This window comes from Alosa pseudoharengus, unplaced genomic scaffold, assembly GCF_046254945.1.
Source record: "Alosa pseudoharengus isolate Yale_2024_CS ecotype anadromous, Long Island Sound unplaced genomic scaffold, YU_APseudo_1.1 YU_APseudo_1.1_scf_13, whole genome shotgun sequence".
NCBI lineage: Eukaryota > Metazoa > Chordata > Actinopteri > Clupeiformes > Clupeidae > Alosa > Alosa pseudoharengus.
This window is the reverse complement of record NW_027468598.1, coordinates 3,442,143-3,463,056: the sequence shown is the minus strand read 5'-3', so window position 1 is coordinate 3,463,056 and position 20,914 is coordinate 3,442,143. Positions and strand designations below refer to the sequence as shown.

The window sequence follows — 20,914 nt, the reverse complement described above, 5'->3', positions numbered from 1 at the left end:
CAAAACCATGTTATTGTACATGATGTAGTATAAAACAATTGAATAGAATTATCCAGGCACTGGAATGTCACCGGCCAAACACCCTTGCTGAAAGGACCATCTACACAGTGGCATGTGTTAAGACTCAGGGGTGACAACTTTCTACTTTGCTTTATCCAAACACATACATGAGCTTTGTAATCTAATATCAAATAACATCAAGGTCAATCATCCTGCATCATGACACTAGGATGTGAGCTACCAAAACCCCTTGCTAATATGGACAAAGAGGTGGACATACCACTGCACTCACATAAAGCACACTAGGATGTGAGCTACCAAAACCCCTTGCTTAACAAGGTTAGGCTATCCTGACAGGACCTTGGGCATTTATGAGGACAGATGAATCATGTCTTTCCTTTTACCTGAACATTCTTTATATAATATTTTAAAGATTATTATGCCAGCATCCTTGCACGGATGTTACTGAACATATGGGTTGACTGACAATTCAGATTAATCTTGTTTGGTGTTATTGTAGTAAACACGTTTTATTATTAAATATCAAAGAACTTCATGCCATTTTCCTAGCACATAATACCATCGACCAAAACCATTGTTTGGCGACAAACTGGCAGTGTCTTTTAGTGTCCACACACCAAGACGACTGACTACAAAACGACTGTCTATTGATGTGATAAACATAATATGAGTATTGTTTTGAGGACTATTGAAAGACATATGCCTACATGTGCTTTAACAGTAAATATCAGTATAGTGGCATTTGCAAGGAAGCCTTACAACCGTGCAAAGTTTGGAGAAAGATTATGATGTGCAAGCATGCAGTCGCCACAAAGTGACAGGTAATATGAGGTGCAATGAAAAATATTTTTATTCACATTGACAAGGAAAACATATCAGATATTCATTCAGAGATCCCCTACCCCCTTACATGATCAGAAATACTTATGTACAGGAGCTGTGGTGCCCCATATGTTCCAGACAAAATGATGACATTTCAGCTTTGTTTTTCAATATATATCAGTACTGACATTCAAGAGTTCAGATAAATTCACTTCACAGAAATATGTGTCATTTACTTATACTATACAGTTATTGTAGGTATTAACAAATTTCCCCTTACCTCCCATAACTTTTTCCAAAACATCATACACACGTCTGAAATGATCAAACTACATTCACAAAAGCCTACATTACTCTTGTGAAATTAAACAAGAACCTTAAAACAGTGTAAACAGTTGAAAATTGTGCTCTAAAGTAAACATTTTCTGCTATTTTACCAAAGTCCTTTTAGGCAAGTCGCTCCACTCGGCGGCCATATAACAACGTTTTATGGGCACTCATCGGGCACAGTCTTTGGGGCGAACTGCGCGTGTGCAAGGCTTCACGACACCAATCTTGCTCCAGCGGCGAGATCACAACACATGATTGACACAATGTCTTCACAACACACCATATGATTGGCTCAATGTATTCACATGTCGACGTTTTGCCGAGGAAGGGGTGGGATATGTGTAGACAACGGCCATATTGGCGTGACAAACTAGCCCCATGCATTTCTATGGAGTATTTTTTGAGTGCTGTGTCTCCTCATTAGAAAGTCTCTGATTTTACATATAGGCCACTAAGAAATTATGACACTACATAGCAGTAATTAGGCACATAATCAAAAAATGTATAACACAGCATTCACAATATGTAGCTCCTGTGTACATGTCTGTTTGCCATCTCTAATGCAGAGTTCAACATGTTTCTTAACAAACGGAAAATACAGTCTATATAAATATAGGCCATAGTACAAACACAAAGGGGCAGCCGTGAGTGGCAGCCGTGGCCTACTGGTTAGCGCTTCAGACTTGTTAACGGAGGGTTGCTGGTTCGAACCCCGACCAGTAGGCACGGCTGAAGTGCCCTTGAGCAAGGCACCTCACTGATCCCCGAGCGCCACTGTTGCAGGCAGCTAACTGCGCCAGGATTAGTGTGTGCTTCACAGTGGGGCTGCCTGTTGAAAGTGTACCTTAAAAAAAGAGACAGAAATACACAGCACAATGGTCACTTGGTGTTTGAGGTGAGTCAACACTAACAAGTTATGAATTACATGAAAATAAGATGAAATCTATATGCAGGTACTTCAAAAATGATTACTTTAATGAAAAAGCCTCTATTGTGTCAGGGGTAATGAAATTAAAAAGTGATTTCAATTGCCATGGTCACCGTGAACTCATCAATTGCACCCCCCCCCCCCTTGTCATCACCATTCTTGGTCTTGTTTTGCATAGAATACATCTACTACTTTCCATTTTTCAAAGATCACCAAACACTGGGGGCTACACCAAGTACAAGAGCAGTATCAGCCACCTTGAATAATCATCAGGATGGTCAGAACAGTGAAAGCCTATGTAAGACTTACCATGGTACAACCCATGACAATCCATTGTGAGGTCAGCTGAAAAAGGGAGAAAAATGACATTACAGTTTTTTGACTGGCACACAGACATTTACATGAAAACACATTACAAAAATACTTGGCGAAATACAGTAACATGTATAGTTATCCCCATCAGAGCTGTGGTCTGTGTACAAATTCACCCCTGGGGAAAATAAACATCAGGTTGTTCATATTGTATATCCAATATGACTATGCTAAGATAATGCACAAAGCAACATCCTATGCAATGCCAGCCTAGGCATGGCAGGTGTGTAGACTGGACATTGTTTGATTAATATGAGCTGTTAATATGAACTTTAAACACTTGCCAATTACGCCATGCCAGTGTCTGGATACAAAGTCAAAGTAGCAAAGTCTGGTATTACCAGGCTTTATCACCCGGTGGAGTGGAATACTGATTTCTGATTGGCTGAAAGGGTGTGCGTTATTTCTGAATAACCTATGAAGTAGATCTGTCAAAAAAGTCTTATCTTTGTTCTATACTGATAGTCTTTGAATGGTGACCCTAGCGACCATAGTAAACGACAGTTAAACCTAGTAACATTTGAATCAGCTGATACTAGCGATAACCACCGCTAAAGTTAAAGTAGTACAGCAACTGAACATATTTATTTAACAGAGCTGCACATTTTATTATTTTGAAATTGGCATCTCTTCTGTTCACGTGTGAGTTGCAACCAGGTGATAAGCGGAGGCAACGTCGGCCGTTATGCCTTAAATAGTTTAACACCTACACCTTACCAACACACCCCCTCTTCCTCCTCATCCTCACTGGTCTCTGGATCCTCGCTTGTGTCAGGATCTTCAGCCTCTTCAAGATCCTCTGCAGACAACAGGAAGGATCCCTGAGGCCCTAAAACAGCCCTGTAATTGTGGATGCTGTTTCTTAGGATCTCAGCAATTTCACTGTGGCGTCCACGGCAAAGACCAGAGAGGCCCTCATTTTGAGTGTCTGCAAGTGGGTGAATAAGAATAACAAAATGTACATCAAATAAAAAGCTATTTTGCTACTTTAGAAATAAACACAAAGAAGGATAAATACCCTTGTAATATCCTATGAGCTTCCATCCCTTAAAAATATTACATACACTTAATAATATTACAACCTAAGTAAAATCTTTTTGAAAGATTTAGAAAAAGACCATCAAAATATTGTCATTTGTTAAGGTTGTGTCTGTAGATCATAACATTCAAACCTACCTTCTGCTGAAATTATACTTTGCAGAGATCCCATCAATTTCTGCATCCAGGAGCAGTGTTGGGCCATCTCTTTTACCAGGATGGTCTTCTCCTCCTCCAACCTCATCCTCCGCATTATTGACTGGAAAACCCGGATTTTGTCTTCAATTCTGGCTAAAAGACATACAACTCCCAAGTTACAAGCGTGAAGTATAGCACCAACCAATAATCAGCCTAGAGCCTACTTTTGTACTACAAACCCAAAAACAGGTTGCACTCCCTTACCACTTCCATGAACCTCCCATGGCCACGCGAGACACTCTCCAGATAGGGACAGCTCAACCTCATTGAGGTTAATTTCCACAACGGGCTCTTTCGAGTTATATTCTGTTATGTCCCTTAAAAGCAGTTTTTTGCTCTCAGCAATTTTCTGTCTGATCCGTTGACGGAGCTTTCCACTGTCTGAGAAATTAAAAGAATGAGGGCAAGTTGTGACAGCCTGGCCATGACGCACTTCCGCTCAATTATCATTTCCATACAGCGATGATCTATATTTAATCCCAATGAGTTCTATGCTGACTAATCATCAAAGGGGGATTTATGAATGCAGAGAGAATGCTATCATTTAAGGCCAGCTATGAGTGAAGGAGTCATTCTATGTTTTTAAAGTGAAACATCAAGTAATAACAGCAAGTAGTACCCTATGTCCAGACACTCTGTATGAACCTTGTAGAACAAAGCTCTGGTCTATTCCCAGGCCAAAGTTTTACACAACTACACCTAATCATCATAGACATACCATTCTGTCGGTAGAGAGTGAGTTTCTTTTGCCTCAAGTTCAGGTAACGCCCCTCTATGGTTTGCTCTAGCTGTGATGTACCCATTCGATCTGTGAATATGAAATATTTATAGTGTTGTGCAGGCAAATTTCACAATGCCACTTCATTGAGAAAATATGAAAGGATTTAGGTGCGATTTTAAGGGTTAAAACATCTTCATAGCAAGATTATCAGATTCTCCTGTGCATCATTACTATTAATAAATCCAATGATCCAATCTAGAAAGACTTTACATTGGGAGAACAAAAGGGAAGGCTGTTTTCTGTTCCACGCTTACCACTGGCTGCCCATTCCCTCACATCAGCAACCAACGCTGTTTCATCTGTGCACCCCAAGGATTGCTTCTCCTCTTCCTGTTTTTCTATAGCCGCCAGAAGCATCTTGCAAGTCTGATAATAGTAACACAACAAAATCGCAAAAAGGGTTCTATTGGGGAGGCTACAGGGATGGCTGGTTTGTTTAGGTATTAGGAGTTATCCAAGATGGGGCATCGGTTAGAATGCCAGGTAGAGGAATGATGAGGAGACGATGGGGTGTGATCATTGACTTGTATTCTTAAAGGTTCTCAAATAGCTCAGGTCCAAATTCACATATATTCGTAAATACATAAATCCAGACACAGTCTGAAAAGGAAAGGGAAACAAGAAAAATAGAAATAAGAAATAAGGCACTATAAAATACAAATAAGGATCTGCAGTTACTTTAACAGATAAGTGCCTGAGTCACGCCACCAATACAACATAAAACACTGATGATTTCTCATAGGAAAGACAGCTCAGTCAAGGAGCAGACATTATACAGTCTTTGGAGCCTCCTAGTGGCCAAAGAGGTAGCGCAGTTAGAACGAGTACACGTGAATCTCACGAGGACGAAGGAAAACTTTTACCCGAAGTATTCTCAAGCAACAACGAGGCAAATAGTGCTAAAACGCTAATAACAGGCAACTTAGATACGTGTAGACATTATACTCAACACATTTAGGCACATTAGGAAATGTAGGAAATGCAGGCTACACAATAGGTTCAGAGAATATCCTGACTAACTTAGAATACATACGGATTTACAGACAAGCAAACAGAAACGGAAATACACACAAATTCAACAGCATGACTTACGTTTCATCATTGACTGTGAGGGAATATGAAGACTTGGAAACTAAAGGCAACTTCACTTAAGGTAATTCTAAACTTTAACTCGGAGCCTGCCAAGCGTGGACAGCTCCGTTTCTAGAACAGGTAGGTGTATTAGGAAACACAATGACGAAATCAGGATATTTCACCGGAAGTATAACGAACATATACAATAAAAGTCCCGGCCTTTATACAGCCGCCCCCAAATGTGCAGAGCACATTTGCTACCAATAAAGGGATACTCAGTCAGGAGGCAGAGGGGTCAGTGGTCGGCGAAGCATCGTCCTCCCCAGACGGGAGGGCTGGCAGCATCACCAACCGGGCCACTGGTCGGGTATAGGAGTGTCCATTGATGAGAACATCAGCGGACCTGATGTAGCCGTCATCGCTGCGATGAACCTGGGTCACGCGGCCAATGGGCCACAAGGCCCGGGGAAGCTGCGGGTCGACCATCATGACCACAGCATTGTCCTGGAGCTCGGGAGGAGAGGAGTGCCATTTCTGTCTGGTCTGCAGGCTGGGGAGGTAGTCTCTAATGAATCGGGACCAGAAATGGTCCGCCAGGATCTGTGAGTGACGCCATCTCCGACGACTCAGGATCTCGGACTCGGGGTAGACCACTTGGGGAAGTGATCCATCAGGCCGCCCCATGAGGAGGCTGTTTGGGGTCACCGGATCGACATCTGCAATGTCGGCCGATACGTAGCCCAATGGCTTAGTGTTGAGGATGGCCTCAACCTCCAGGAGCACAGTGAGGAGCACCTCTTCAGGGACGGGTTGGGACCCTATGCAGGTGTAGAGTGCAGACTTGACTGAACGCACTTCTCTTTCCCACACACCCCCAAAGTGTGGGGCTGCAGGTGGGTTAAAGTGGAACTTGATCTTTTGGCGAGCTAGCTGCCTCTGCAGGGTGGGCGCCATGCTGGCAAAGGCTTCCTTCAGCTCCCTATCACCTCCTTTGAAATTAGTCCCTTGGTCGGACCACAGCTCAACTGGTGTGCCTCTCCGCGCAATGAAGCGCCTCAAGGCCATGAGGTAGGCGTCAGCGTCCATAGTGTTCAGGAGATCCAAGTGTACCGCTCTGGTTGTTAAGCACTTGAAGATTATCCCCCAGCGTTTCTCGTGGCGTCTGCCCACCTTCACAGTCATGGGGCCAAAGCAATCCACGCCCGTGGAATGAAACGCCGGCTTGTGTAGTCGTAGGCGGGCAGCGGGGAGATCAGCCATTTTCGGGACAGCTGGCTGAGCTCTCCAGCGCTGACACTCTACACAGGTTCGCTGGTGTCTTCGGATCGCCTCTCTTCCATGTATCACCCAGTATGACCGCCGCAGCTCCGCAAAGACACGCTCGGGACCAGGATGATGCAGGTCTCCATCGTACTTCTGGATGAGCAGGCGTGTGATTGGGTGAGAGGCGTCCAGGACAACAGGGTGCAGGGTCATGTCGCTTTGCTCTTCCAGTCTCCTGAGTCGTCCACCAACTCTAATGAGGGCTGTGGACTTGTCCATCTCAGGAGCCAGGGTAATGAGGCGACTACCAGACAGGACAGGTTTCCCGGCTGAGAGTAGTCGGTAGTCATCAGGGAATGACTGCTGCTGAGCTCGCTGAAGAATGATCACCTCGGCCTGGCGATACTCCTCAGCAGTAAGAGTGGAGCTGCTGGGGTTCTGTTGGAGTTCTCGTGCAGTATCATCTATGAGCTCTTGCCAGGTACTGTATGCTTTTTCAGGTTCTTGAGCCAGGGGTGAGGTGGCTGCCACTCCACAGAACGCAGACTTACGCAGCTCTGTCTTGTCATCAGGTGGCTCTACACTAGGCCGCTCTGGCCAGGTGTCTGGGCTCTGAAGCAAGAACGGAGGTCCTTGGGACCAACGGTTGGGTTCCACGAGGGCTTCTAGGGGCTTGCCCCTAGTCAGGTCATCGGCAGGGTTATTCACCGAGTCAACGTAGCGCCATGTGCAGTTCTCCGTTAATTCTTGAATTTCGGCTACTCTTGCCCCTACAAAGACTTTATAACGACAAGACTCGGAGTGTAGCCAGGTGAGTACGGTAGTGGAGTCGGACCATAATACAGTACGGGACACTTGCATGGTGAGCTCTCGCTTGAGGACGCAGGCTAGCTGTGCTGCAACCAAAGCAGCACACAGCTCCAGGCGAGGGATGGACTGCATGCGTTTTGGCGCTACTCGAGAGCGGGCAAGGATGAAGGACAGGTTCAGATGGCCATCAGCATCCTCAGTCCTCATGTAGGCCACTGCACCATAGGCTTGCTCTGAGGCGTCCGCGAAGATGTGCAGTTCTCGTGCAGCACCCTCTAGGCTGGCTTCAGCAGGCGCATAAGGACGAGGAAAGGCGATGTGGGGTAGGTACTTCAGTTCACCTTCCCAGGTGGACCACAAATGCAGCAGTTCAGCTGGCAGGTTGGAGTCATCCCAGCCACGCTGCTTATCCCACAGCTTACGGATGATGAGCTTCGCCCGAGTAGAGTAGGGCAGCAGGTATCCCAGGGGATCGTACTGTGTGGCGACGACTTTGTATATGTTGCGCAGCGTTGGAGCATCATATACGACTGGCCTGTGTTTGTAGCCGAAGGTGTCGGTCTGCCAGTTCCAGCTGAGGCCGAGAGTGGACTCCAGTGGGTTGGACTTATCCTCGGCTAGCCACAGGTCGAGGCTTTCCGATCTGGCTTCTTGAGGTAGGTGGATCAGGACGCTGGGGTCATTGCAGGCCCACTGGCGGAGCTGGAAGCCTGCGGAAGCCAGCAGCTCTCGGAGTCGGTCCACCAGCAGCTTGGCTTCCCCTGTTGAACGCACACTCTGCAGGCAATTGTCCACGTAAAAACAGTTCTCCACAGAGAACCTCAGGCTGTCATCAGGCTTGGTGTGGTCAACTACGTGGCGTTGGAGTGCGTAGGTTGCGCAGCAGGGGCTGCAGGTAGTACCGAACGGTAGGACTTGCCACTCGAAGGTTTTGGGAGGCTCACTGACCTTCAGGTCACGCCACAGGAACCTTAGGAGGGGACGATCATCAGGGAGGAGGCAGACCTGATGAAACATCCCCTTGATGTCTCCACTGACTGCCACAGGGTGTTCACGGAATCTCACAAGGACGCCGAGCAGGGAGGCACCAAGGGTGGGGCCAGGCAGGAGGTACTGGTTCAGCGTCTGTCCTTGGTATTGGTGTGAACAGTTGAAGACCAGGCGATTCTTCCCATTGTGACTCACAAGGTGATGAGGGATATACCAGCTTTCCTTCGAGGAACTCTCCTCGCTGACTTCCTTCACCACACCGGCTTCCATGAGCTTGTTCATTTCGATCTTGTACGCCTCTGCTTGCTGAGGGTCTCTGAGGAGGCGCCTCTCCGAGCTACGCAGCAAGGGCATCACTGACTCTTTAGGCGCAAGCAGCGGGGGCATACTTGCATAGCGCAGCAGTGGAGTAGCGTACCGATGAACTCCTTCCACTTCAACGCGGACCGTCTCAGCTTCGAGCAGAGCGACTGCCTGCCTGTCCTGCTTGGACCTGGTTACTTCCCTCTCTCGCTGGTGAGGTAGCGTGTCCACTTGCCAGAGCCGTTGGACATGCTTGAAGAGCTCTTCCGGCGGTGGGGTGGCAGAGATGAAGAGACACTCTGTGGAGTATGATGGCCGCCCCATGAGCTGGATAGGGCCTTGAAGAGTCCATCCCAGGCGAGTGTGGACGGCTGCCGGGCTACCAGGAGGGCCAAGTCGTACAGGTTCGACAGGGGTTATTAGGTGAGGCTGGTCAGAGCCGATCAGGAGGCATGGCTTAGCTCCCTGGAAGGCAGGTAGGGGGATGCCACGCAGGTGTCTGAACTTGCTCTGAAGGTGCTCAATAGGGTAGGAGTATTGAGCTAAGGTGAGACGGCTTGCTGTGAAGGCACCATCTATCTTGTAGCTGACCTGAGGTGTGGCAGCAGGAGAGACACGGAACGAAACCGTATGCCCGTGGAGTACCTGGATGTCCTGACGGACTGTGCGTAGTGGTAGGACTTCAGGAGTTCCCCGTATGGCGAGGGACTTTGCTGCGGAGGGTAACAGCATTGTCCTCTCAGACCCGTCGTCGAGGATCGCAAAGGTGTCGAAGGTCCTTCCACCGCAGTGCACGAGCACAGGCACAACCTTCAGCAGGGCACGGTTGCTTGCTCCAGGTCTGTCGAGGTAGAGCGTGTCAGAGGCAGGACTGTTTACGGCGCTATCTTTAGCTGACACGTTTCTCTGAGCCTTGTCCGTCCTCACATTTATCTCGTGGAGGGCGAGGAGATGCTTCCCTTGACAGAGATTGCAGGGTTTCGTGAGCGTACACTGTGCTGCCTGGTGTGCTCGTGCGCAGCGCCAGCAGCGCTTGTTGACTTGGATCCACTCTCTTAACTGATCCTTGGAGAGCTTGGCAACGTCAGTGCACTGACTGAGGTAGTGCTCAGTGCTCTCACAGTAGGCACAGTAGGCTTTGTTCTTTGCTTTCTTCTTCAGAGGTGACTGGGAGGCGGACTGTGGAACCTCACCAGCACCGTGCAGGACTGACACTATCTTCTTTGCCTGACGGCCGTCACTCTTTGTGTTCTGCTTCTCCTTACTGCATTTCTCATGGGCCAGCTCGTCGGTGCCTTGACACCATGATTCGTGGCGGAGCCACTCTGACAGGTTGTACAACGTGTGTACGGCTCTGGAGTGCTTTAACTGATATCGGCGAAAGTTAGCTCGTAATTCAGGAGGGAGCTTGCTGAGGAGGTTGGCTACATGTGAGCCGCAGTGGAGTTCAATCTCCCCTTCGGGTCCTACTGTCTGCAATAGGCCCACGAGTGACTGGATCTGGAGTGAGAACGCCTCGAAGGCGGCTAGGTCACCGCGCTTGACTTCAGGGGACCCCAGCACACTCCTTATTCTTCTCAGGGCGAGCTGATGAGGTTGGCCGAATTTGTCATGTAAAGCAGCCATTGTGTCAGAGTAAGGCGTTGGTGAATTCAGGTAGGCATCAGCAATGAGCTTAGCTTCATCTAGCTTCAGGTGGTCTACAAGTATTTGATACTTAAAGAGCTCTGTAGCATTAGATGGGAGCAGGTTCCCCAGGGCTATACGTAGCCGAGCAAAGTCACTAGGGTCTGGGCGAGCAAACTTGGGGATAGTGGGCTTTGGACCCCTATAATGTTCTTCAGGCACTGAGGAAGGCAGAGGTAGGTAAGGTGTAGGCGCAGCAGGTCCCACTCTGTGGGCTGATGCTGGAGGGTAGGCTGAGCTGGGCACTGCAAGCCATGGCCTGGCATAGGCTGGAGCAGGATGAGCGAGTGGCTGTGAGAATGACACAGGAGGTTGAGGTTGGGGGTACTGTGCATGAGTATAGTAGGCTGGTACCCTTCTACGAGGTGCAGACGTGAGAGGTGGGGGGTGAGACTGCATTGGAGGTGCAGGCGTGTACGCAGGTTCTAATGAGGCATAGGAGGGTTGGCCGTAGCCTGGCTTTGGTGCCTCAAACTTTAGGTTGTACATCCTTTCATGCAGTTCCTCCTCATGCTTGCACCGTACTGGAGGGTCGGGCCACACTTCCTCTTCCTCCTCCTCAGGCTGTACAGCAAAGGAACGGCTTGTGTCTGCAGTTCTGCGTGGAGGAGGTTGGTGCGTAGGGTAGTTCGATGCGGGGGCACTGGACTGCCCAATGTCTGTTCTCAGTGAGCGTGCCACCTCTATAAGCTCTTTGATCTCGCTTCGTGCCTTGTTGAGCTCTGCTATGCCTGACTCGAAGTGATGCCTTGTTTGGAGCAGCTTAGCGTTCTCCTCTCGGATAGCTCTCAACTCTGGTGTGAAGTGGGGGGCTAGGTATGAGCGTTGCAGGTGGGGGTATTCAGGTAGGATGTCATTGCTGGTCAGATCTCTCCCCTGGGGGCAGCTGAGGGCTAGCTGAGGACTCTCAGTGTGAGCAGCATCTCTCTGGCGGCTACCGGGACAAGTCTGTGAGGTTAGGGGACTTGAATGACATGAATACATCCCTGCTGCAGGAGGTGATGAGCCTATATAGTCCACTTCATAGTCATCGAGCCGGGGAGGTCGGCGTACTTGTCGTTTGGGACGTGCGTCAGACATTGTCTCTTCACCAAACTCCATCTTGAATGCTCCGTCCGGCTCGGAAGGACCAATATTGGGGAGGCTACAGGGATGGCTGGTTTGTTTAGGTATTAGGAGTTATCCAAGATGGGGCATCGGTTAGAATGCCAGGTAGAGGAATGATGAGGAGACGATGGGGTGTGATCATTGACTTGTATTCTTAAAGGTTCTCAAATAGCTCAGGTCCAAATTCACATATATTCGTAAATACATAAATCCAGACACAGTCTGAAAAGGAAAGGGAAACAAGAAAAATAGAAATAAGAAATAAGGCACTATAAAATACAAATAAGGATCTGCAGTTACTTTAACAGATAAGTGCCTGAGTCACGCCACCAATACAACATAAAACACTGATGATTTCTCATAGGAAAGACAGCTCAGTCAAGGAGCAGACATTATACAGTCTTTGGAGCCTCCTAGTGGCCAAAGAGGTAGCGCAGTTAGAACGAGTACACGTGAATCTCACGAGGACGAAGGAAAACTTTTACCCGAAGTATTCTCAAGCAACAACGAGGCAAATAGTGCTAAAACGCTAATAACAGGCAACTTAGATACGTGTAGACATTATACTCAACACATTTAGGCACATTAGGAAATGTAGGAAATGCAGGCTACACAATAGGTTCAGAGAATATCCTGACTAACTTAGAATACATACGGATTTACAGACAAGCAAACAGAAACGGAAATACACACAAATTCAACAGCATGACTTACGTTTCATCATTGACTGTGAGGGAATATGAAGACTTGGAAACTAAAGGCAACTTCACTTAAGGTAATTCTAAACTTTAACTCGGAGCCTGCCAAGCGTGGACAGCTCCGTTTCTAGAACAGGTAGGTGTATTAGGAAACACAATGACGAAATCAGGATATTTCACCGGAAGTATAACGAACATATACAATAAAAGTCCCGGCCTTTATACAGGTTCCAAAAAAGATAACAACAGCTTGTTAAATGATAGACTCACCTTCACATATCTGGCACACAATGTGTGGTGTAAGCCCAGGGTTTTCTTTTTGTTCCATGCTATGGCATGGACCGTCAGCATGTCCACACGTACTGTTGAGAGAAAATGTATAAAGCCACAGTTATACAACAATTGCCCAAGAAAACCAACAATTGCCCCCAAAAAAACAAAAAACATTGAGGGTAAGTAACAGTCACCTCCTTTCGTCATGTACTTCGTAGTTAGGGCACAGCGGGAGAGGTAGCTGTTGACTTGCTCTACCTCTTCTCCCACTGTTGCACCAGCTCCTTCTAAGTTCTTTCCACTCCATGTCACCTACATACATCAATGGAACCATACAACACTTCCTTTGACACAAGCTGAAATTAATTAATATTTCTGTACATTTTACCTCCTAGACTTACTTTGACAAAATCAATTTGGCCAAGAGCTACTCCACTACTACTATCCATTGGAATTACAGATAGTCCTAGAGATAAATGTTGCATCTCTAACCATGTAACTCACTTACAGTGCAATGCAAACAGTCATCTAAAGTGTGATGTACCTTTATTTTCCATAGATATATTCCATAGTACTTGGTGTTGTGACTTGTCTTCTTAAATATGTTTATATTTACTTTGAGTTGTTGAATAGATACTACTAACCAGGTGGCGAGCTACCTGTTGGAGACCCCAGATATAGACAATATTAAGAAAAGGAAGCGATGAACCTACCTCACACTTGGTGGAGTGTGCTTGTGCATGCATGACACTCAAGAACGGCCTTACAGTGGTAAGAGGTTTCAGGTGTGGGAGGCTGTTGGCAGCTTTATTTAAGTACGGCCAGTATTTGCACTATTACCATCCACTGACACAGCAAGCATCTCGGGTGAACAGGCAGGGCAGCTTAAAGGCGTTCCACAGGACAGCTGATACTCTTCGAAGCGGCAATAGCTGTACTCCAGAAAGCTTCGCTGAAGAGTGTCCCCACACACAGGTCCTGACTGAAAGAGGTATTCAATTAATAGCTTTTCACATGTCTGCAAATGTGAAGACAAATATATGAAATATGGTAAACACATACCCTTCCACCACATCTTGTTCGATGTTCAAGGAGCTTGACAAAAGCCTGTCTAGACAGGGTTGGGGCTATAACTTTAAGCTCCTGGAACGTACTAAAAACATCGAAAGTGTACAATGTGTCGGAGCTGATGGAGGCAGGCCAATATCCACTGGCAAGGATGTCTTTAAATTCAGGAGACCACTGCTGGTTGCAATTTTTGCAAGCAAACAGGGGCTCGTGCAAATCATAACGTCCTTTACAAAACCAAACAAAGATGAATTTCGAAGAGTTAGTACTTTAAATACTTTACCAACAGACATGACAAGAATAGTAATTTGAAGTGTAAATACATTTACCATTGATGGAAATGAGAATGACTGCCTTTCCCGGGGACACACACACGTCTGGAAGGTCACAGGGGCATTTTTGCACATTAAGTACCGGCAAAACACATTCTACACACACAAAAAAAATATAGTATAAAGTACTTACACAATTTACTTACAAAAGTACCAACAAACAGTGCACAACTACTCTTGTATGTACTTACGTTGCTCCTGTATACGATGGGCAACATCTTCCTTGACAATTATGGTGCTGGGGGAGATGGGTTTGAAGAAGCCCTCATGGATGGCCTCTCTATTGTGCAGGACTAATTGCTGGTGCCCTTGCACGTCACAGCTTCCACAAAACCACTGCAGTGGAAGGCAGTCTCTGCATCTAGTAGGGTATCAGAGAGAAAAGACAACTTGGCTAAATTTTAAGACCGTCATTCATCATATGGCATACATATTTACTGTATGCAAGATCGGTATTCATTGAGCACATTTACAACTACAGATCAACTGGGTGAATTCTCATCAACACTACTAATAGATATCACTGATAGAGAGAGGTGTTGAGGGTCTGACAAGGTTAAGTGAGTTGACGTCAACATGAAAAATTCTGATCCACTCTATTCTAATAATAGCTTTTTACCTAAGAATGGAAAAAAAAATAATCTGGTTCATCTGTTACCACCAGAATACGCAAGACAACTGAGTGCCAAGAACAGGCATGTCTCACATACTAGCCAGTTAAATGGACCAAGGCTACACCACTAACAAACAATAACTACCATGTAGCATTTTCTAAGAAACAACATGAACCAGACATGAATGACTTCCCACCTAATAACAGCAGCCTCATTGCAATGGCTGCACAAAGGATGGCCCACATTATGGGTCTGCAGGAGACACTGCAGATGGAAAGGCCTTGCCTCTTTCCACCTTTGTGCAGCCTTTTGCTGCCTAAGAGTCCAGGAAGTGGAAGTGGAAGATGAAGCCGTGTTCATCCCAGGCACATCCAAAGCCTCCAAGAGTTCCATGTTTCTTTCTGCAAAGACAATATGAATTTAGATCAACAGCATAATGTCATGATTTCTCCAAAACCGTAGACTGATATGCTGGGAAGCCACTTCTTCAAATCTAAGAATAATAATTCTACCCTGTCAGAGCGATTGATGTGATGCGTTTGGATGGACTTCAAGGTTTCCACCTCATAATTCAAGTATGATAAGTAGCCTAGTAACCAAGTCAAATTTCATCCAATAGGCCTATGCATGACTTATAACTCATCACATATCCACAAATCATCCATATAAAGAAAGTATATTGTACCAAATTCCACTTGAGGGTCCACAGACTGAGGCTCTTCAGCAATATGGTCAGTCTCTAAGGGAACCACTATAAGACAGACCAAAGATTGCACACAGTAAGTCAATGACACTGCAGAATACATTTACTTCCTTTTGGATAAAAAAGCATGCATCTGTCTGTCTATCTTAGTAAATACCTGTATAGGCTATGATTCAAACTATATTGGGGAGACAGCAATGACAGATTTACCTACTTGTACAATCTTAATAATCAACAACAATTAGGGCTGAGCTACACCAGGCACGTAACTGAAGCGTTCCGTTCGCGTTGCGTCTGCTGCAACAATTAGCTTCCACTATTATCAATGGAAGTAGCTACACCAGAAGTGATAGCGGCACGTACGTTCGAAAAAAATAGACCATTCTTCTAAAATGGATTCTACGCGTCGTGAACGGAACGTTTGGTGCTTCGCGCCTGGTGTAGTTTCGCTGTTACATGTCAACACCCAACCAGGCAACAACTGACTTTTCTCTTGGTGATGAATAAATTATCTATGTATCTCTGGCAGTGTCTTAAAGCAACACCAAAGAACTTTCCCTCTGTCGCACGCACACTATTTGTTTATCCAGCACCGGCTTTGCAAATAACAATGTCCACAGTGAAGGTAGAATATTTTGCATGACTTATAAAAGTACGATGTATTGCGACATCAGAAGCAAGTCAAATTTGTAGTTTCTTATGTCTCATTCCATCGAACTACAGATCTGCTACCCGATCTGGCAAACTTACATAGTGCGGTTATAGCCGATAGAAGGCCGCAAAGCGAATGCAGAATTGCCGTTGACCCTGTTACGAGTTGATGAACCACTGAAACGATTTTGGAAACATTATTTTAAGGTACAAAAAACTCTTTGGTGTTGCTTTAACATAGTTTAAGTAAGTAAAATTCCTGCCACATGTTCATTCTGATTATTGGTCCAGGGCTGTATTCAGTGCGGAGGCTTCATATAAATTATACAGATAGGCCAAAACCTTGGACACACACAGGCGAAATCTAACTCAAGCATGTTTCACAATGTTACCACCTAGAACGGATTTTAATTAAGGTAAAACATACAGAACATTAATGTCACACTGCTGAATATGTATTTGTATGTCAGTACAACAGCCAAGGGAATCAGCTATTAAGTGGACAGATAAGGGCAGTCATCCTATTGCAACATTTTCCTTTAATGGGCAGAAGGGTTTGGAGAGCATGATACTGTAATCTGAAATGAACATTCATTGATCAGAAAAACAAGGCTTTTAAATATTCTCAATGTTACAGAGCATGCCTCTGGACCCTGCCCTCCCCCACCATGTGATCGTGGTTCCAGGATGTACATATCTTGCACCGACCATCTACAATCTTTGTGTTTTAGATATGAACAAATTCAAATTTATGTTTCTTAACTAACAAGGGTGTAAGTTGATATTTGACAATAAGAATAACTCTTGAAAACACAAATAATGATGAGTAACTGAATTGATTATACCTGCAGCTGAGCCTTTGGGGCGCCCTCCACGCCTACCCCTTGGCTTGCCTGCCCCCTTGCCTTGCCTACCCCTTTTAGGTGCTGGTGGGGCAGCACTTCTGCGCTCCTCCAATTCCCTCTAGAAAAGTTAAACATGAAGTTGCAGTCAAAATTGTGTGAAGTTTCAGAATTTCTGTTCACCCATTTCAAGAGAATTATTCATAGCTATTGGAGGCTCTCACAAGCATAAAGAATTCTTACAAACTTTACAGAACATGCAAATTTACAATTAAACAACAAATTGTACAACTTACACGGTAATCTTCAAAGCAAGTATCGAGGTCCATCTCGAGAGCCATCTGTTTGCCCTCTTCAAAATTGGCATCAGGATTGATAACGCGTCTCATGGTGATGACAGCGCTCGAGAGAGAAAGAGAAAGGGAAAAAAAGAGAGATGGATGTATAGGGAGAGATAGAGACAGCAAGTGAGAGATATAGGTAGAGATGTTTTTTATAGGGAGGGAGAGGTGGATGTATAGGGAGAGAGAGAGAAAGTGAACAATTGAGAGAGATAGAGAGAGTGAGTGAGTGAGTGAGAGATGTATATAATGAGAGAGAGAGAGAGTTTGGCTCTTAAAAGGGCCTTTGATAAAGTTTGCAAAATCTGGGGAAGTATCCAACAACAAATCTGCAAAAAATAAATAAATAAATAAATAAAGACGACTGACATTGGTTTCAGCTATCTAACATGATTTAAAAACACAAAACAAGCTGAAACATGTTGATGCGCCTTGACTGGACCTTGATTAGATGCCAGCTTACGAGTGAAAGGAATCTGTAAACTTTTAAGAAAACCAAATGCATTTTGAGTGTGTTTAAATCATGTTTATGTGGCTGACGACTAAGTCAATCTTATAAGGCAAACATGTCTTAGAAGCCAGCCTTTAAGAAATAGGCCTAAGGCAGCCTAGGTCAAAGTAGCAATTCAACTGTAAATCCAGCACCATGAGATATTTATAAGAAATTTAGGTAACTTAGCCTACTTTAATATCTAAACATAAGACAGAGTATGTTAGCCTATGCCTGCACTCTATATTTAGTGAGGGCAACTTTCAGGACAGTGATACTAACATAGGCTATGACCATGCAGGTTTTAGCCTTGCATGGGTTAAGGAGAGGCTGGGTTGAAAACAAAGCCTATCATTCACTTTTTTAAGGTCTTGGCTTCAAGACAAGTTAATCAATACTTATCAAACTCTTACACAATTTTATGTCACAAAATCAATAACAATCTGTCATATTTTAATCAAAATGCAGAGCACCATGTGAAGTCATGGCCTACCTGCTTCGCGAGACGGTGGTCGGTGGCGCGAAGAGAGACACGTGACCAATTAGGCCTAGGGTTGGGTGGGGGTGATCACATCACGAAAAATACCTACGACTTCCCGTAGTTGCGGATGAGATGCCTTGTTTTGCAAACTGAATCGAAGGAGGAATCAACTCAATGTTATTTCTTCTTCTTTAGCTCTATATTATTTCACATCTAGTGGGAAATGTGTAGTAGGCCTAGGCCTACTGTAGCCTACATTTCCACAATGCATAGTCTACAGTCAGTCACAATTGATAACTGAGCATTATTTGGCATGGTTGCGGCACATTATCGTTATCAGATCACGATAAAACACCATAGCATCCTGGATGTTGTAAGACTTTAGCCCTATCATGTTTTTCGACCTGTTTCAGCCCTAAGCCCTAAGATTTTACAATGCCACTCGCATGAGGCGAAGACAGTGGAAAAACTCAAAACCCAATTTCTTCTGTCATCTAATGTGAGGTCATCATGGAGATATGCAGGCGTGCTGCGATCACGATTCACGACTTTTCGACCTTAAGCTGGCTTTGCAATTAAAGACGACTTCTAAGATAGGCCTACATTCATTGTGAGCTGACATGTAGGCTAAAGTAGGCCTAGACCTAAAGAAATGGCGTAGAACAGGCCAATTGCATTTGAAACCGCATGGTTTCATCTTTTGCTAAAAATGATAGAACTCGAGGTGAAGGCGAATTTCTCCAGTTAGCGCTCATAGCGGCGGCGTTATGCACCGCGCATTAAAATATGCCTAGGCTACATAGGGTAGGGAACTGTTGTCCTATCACGAAAAATAACGTTTTCTCAACTTTAAGCTTTGCAAACATTATGTGTAGCGGCAAATGCGCAGTAGTTTTGCAATCAAGCCTTCATTAATTCAAAAGAAGACAACTGGCCAAGGTGGTCTCACAGCTTGATTTAGGCCATCATGGGAAAAAGTAGCGTGTTGCGATCACGGTTTATGACTGCTTATCCTTAAACTGACCTTATTGCAAACACATAACAAGTAATTGACCTTTTATTATTATACTTCTAGAAGGAAATAGCCTATGTAGCCTGATATATTTTCCGAATAAAGCGTTCGTTCATACAACGCATTGTGATCTTGGGCCATCAGGCTACTCGGCCGTAAACTGAAAAGCTTATTGCAAACAAACGACAAGGAATTAACATTTTATTGTTATATTTCTAGCGGGAATCATATGTTTTCAGAATAAAGCGTTCATTTATACAAAAGGAAACAACTAAGACGCATTCGTTGATCTTGGGCCATCATGACAAAATGTGTTGGGATCACGATTCACGGCTGCTTAGTCTTAAACTGGCGAGGTTATTGCAAACAAACGACAAGGAATTAAACTTTTATTATTATGAACTAGCGGGAATTGTTTCATATATTTTGAAATGGTAAAATCTTTTAAAACCCGACGCGCAAATGTCTCTCCTCCTGTCCCCCAGTCACCGGTTAGCGCTCGCAGCGGCGGCTTTATGCCTCGCGCATTAAAATGAATAGGGTAGGGAAGTGTTGTTCTATCACGAAAAAAGGGCCGAAATCGTGATGGCAGCACCCCTGAACAGATTTACTTTCGTGGTGATATCACGTTAAACCGTGAGACCGGGTTGAGCGGCTGCATTTCCTGTTTCCAGCAGCCAATGCTGTGTCTACTCTGGCACAAAGGCTCTGGCATTGCAGCCATGGAGGTATTATATATAACTGGAGAGAGTGACTAAGTCCCGCCCTCCATACAAATGAATGGTGGAGGCTAGGCTAGTAAATCCGGCCAATTCATAGTCAACGCCATCTTGAACACTGGGGTTCGGATCCAGCGCCAGTCGGCTCTGACCATGCGCCAAGTTACAAAGCTGGAAATGACGCATGGACCAACGTCAATTTTTATTGGATATTCTGTAAAAAGAGAGTCGTCCTCCAGTAAGAGGGTGGCGATAATGCACATAAAGTCCTTGCCTCATAACAAGAAGAAGAAAAAGTTGCTCGGGAACGCGCATGGAGTCCGAGTGGAGTCGCCCTGTAGCGCAACTTAATTTCATTGGATAACAGCGGCTCTAACTAAGAGCAGTCTGCCTGCTGTCCTGCTGCAAATATGCATTCGAACATGACGTGAAATATCCATAGTCGAACTATAAATAAACTATTCTGTTTTTAGTGCCAAGTGTAGCGCATTTTTACAGTCTATGATTAGTTTGTTTTTTATTTTATTGTTTGCCATCTCATAGCGGGTGCTCTAAACGTATTCTAGCGCCCATGACCAAATCAAGCCAGAGCCCTTAATAGCCACCCTGTTTTGAAAATAATATTGAAGATATTCAATATTATTGAAGATAACGCACAGAACGGTCAGCCTGAGCGGACAATTACGTCCCCAACTCATCTAAAATGTGGTATCTTACTTTGAGTTGTACACCGCAGATGGTAAAGTAACCGTTAAAGAGAATGTTGTCTGCGGACTCAGCAAAAAACAGTTTACTTACGCATCCACGACATCCAATCTTCGCGCTCACCTGTGGAGTTACCATCCAAATGAGGCAGCGGTGTCAGAGGCACAGTAGACGGCCAGAGCATTGCCAGGCGTCCAACATCGTATGATTGCATACTTTCCGTAAATCCTAAATTATGTCCGGGGTCTGCTATTTACTTAGG

General features: G+C 45.2%; 2 protein-coding genes across 2 annotated transcripts; both read right to left on the bottom strand.

The window, feature by feature from the left end:
• Positions 1–853: 853 nt before the first annotated feature.
• LOC143121472 (uncharacterized) lies at positions 854–4,852 on the bottom strand. Its single transcript, XM_076281840.1, has 7 exons — positions 4,745–4,852; positions 4,428–4,517; positions 3,914–4,090; positions 3,650–3,802; positions 3,191–3,401; positions 2,411–2,446; positions 854–2,017 (listed from the first exon to the last, which is right to left on the bottom strand). Exons 1-6 carry the CDS (start codon positions 4,845–4,847, stop codon positions 2,443–2,445), a joined length of 738 nt encoding a protein of 245 aa, XP_076137955.1. The 5' UTR covers positions 4,848–4,852; the 3' UTR covers positions 854–2,017; positions 2,411–2,442.
• A 7,652-nt stretch (positions 4,853–12,504) lies between these two features.
• On the bottom strand, positions 12,505–20,184 carry LOC143122195 (uncharacterized). The gene is made up of 12 exons (XM_076283054.1): positions 18,229–20,184; positions 17,201–17,574; positions 16,908–17,025; positions 15,394–15,459; positions 14,905–15,109; positions 14,286–14,455; positions 14,092–14,139; positions 13,757–13,989; positions 13,535–13,676; positions 12,889–13,006; positions 12,692–12,783; positions 12,505–12,548 (listed from the first exon to the last, which is right to left on the bottom strand). Exons 2-12 carry the CDS (start codon positions 17,291–17,293, stop codon positions 12,505–12,507), a joined length of 1,329 nt encoding a protein of 442 aa, XP_076139169.1. The 5' UTR covers positions 17,294–17,574; positions 18,229–20,184.
• Between the last annotated feature and the right edge of the window lie 730 nt (positions 20,185–20,914).

Bases quoted from the DNA above. Each gene is read 5' to 3' on its own strand.
- LOC143122195 (XM_076283054.1), bottom strand. From the start codon at position 17,293: ATGAGACGCGTTATCAATCCTGATGCCAATTTTGAAGAGGGCAAACAG. The intron at 14,140-14,285 runs GTAAGTACATAC...GTGACCTTCCAG, and splicing joins CCATCGTATACAGGAGCAAC to ACGTGTGTGTGTCCCCGGGA. The intron at 12,549-12,691 runs GTGAGTCTATCA...TACCTGTTCTAG, and splicing joins TGTGTGCCAGATATGTGAAG to AAACGGAGCTGTCCACGCTT.
- LOC143121472 (XM_076281840.1), bottom strand. From the start codon at position 4,847: ATGCTTCTGGCGGCTATAGAAAAACAGGAAGAGGAGAAGCAATCCTTG. The intron at 3,803-3,913 runs GTAAGGGAGTGC...TATGTCTTTTAG, and splicing joins ATGGGAGGTTCATGGAAGTG to CCAGAATTGAAGACAAAATC. The intron at 3,402-3,649 runs GTAGGTTTGAAT...ACCCACTTGCAG, and splicing joins AAGTATAATTTCAGCAGAAG to ACACTCAAAATGAGGGCCTC.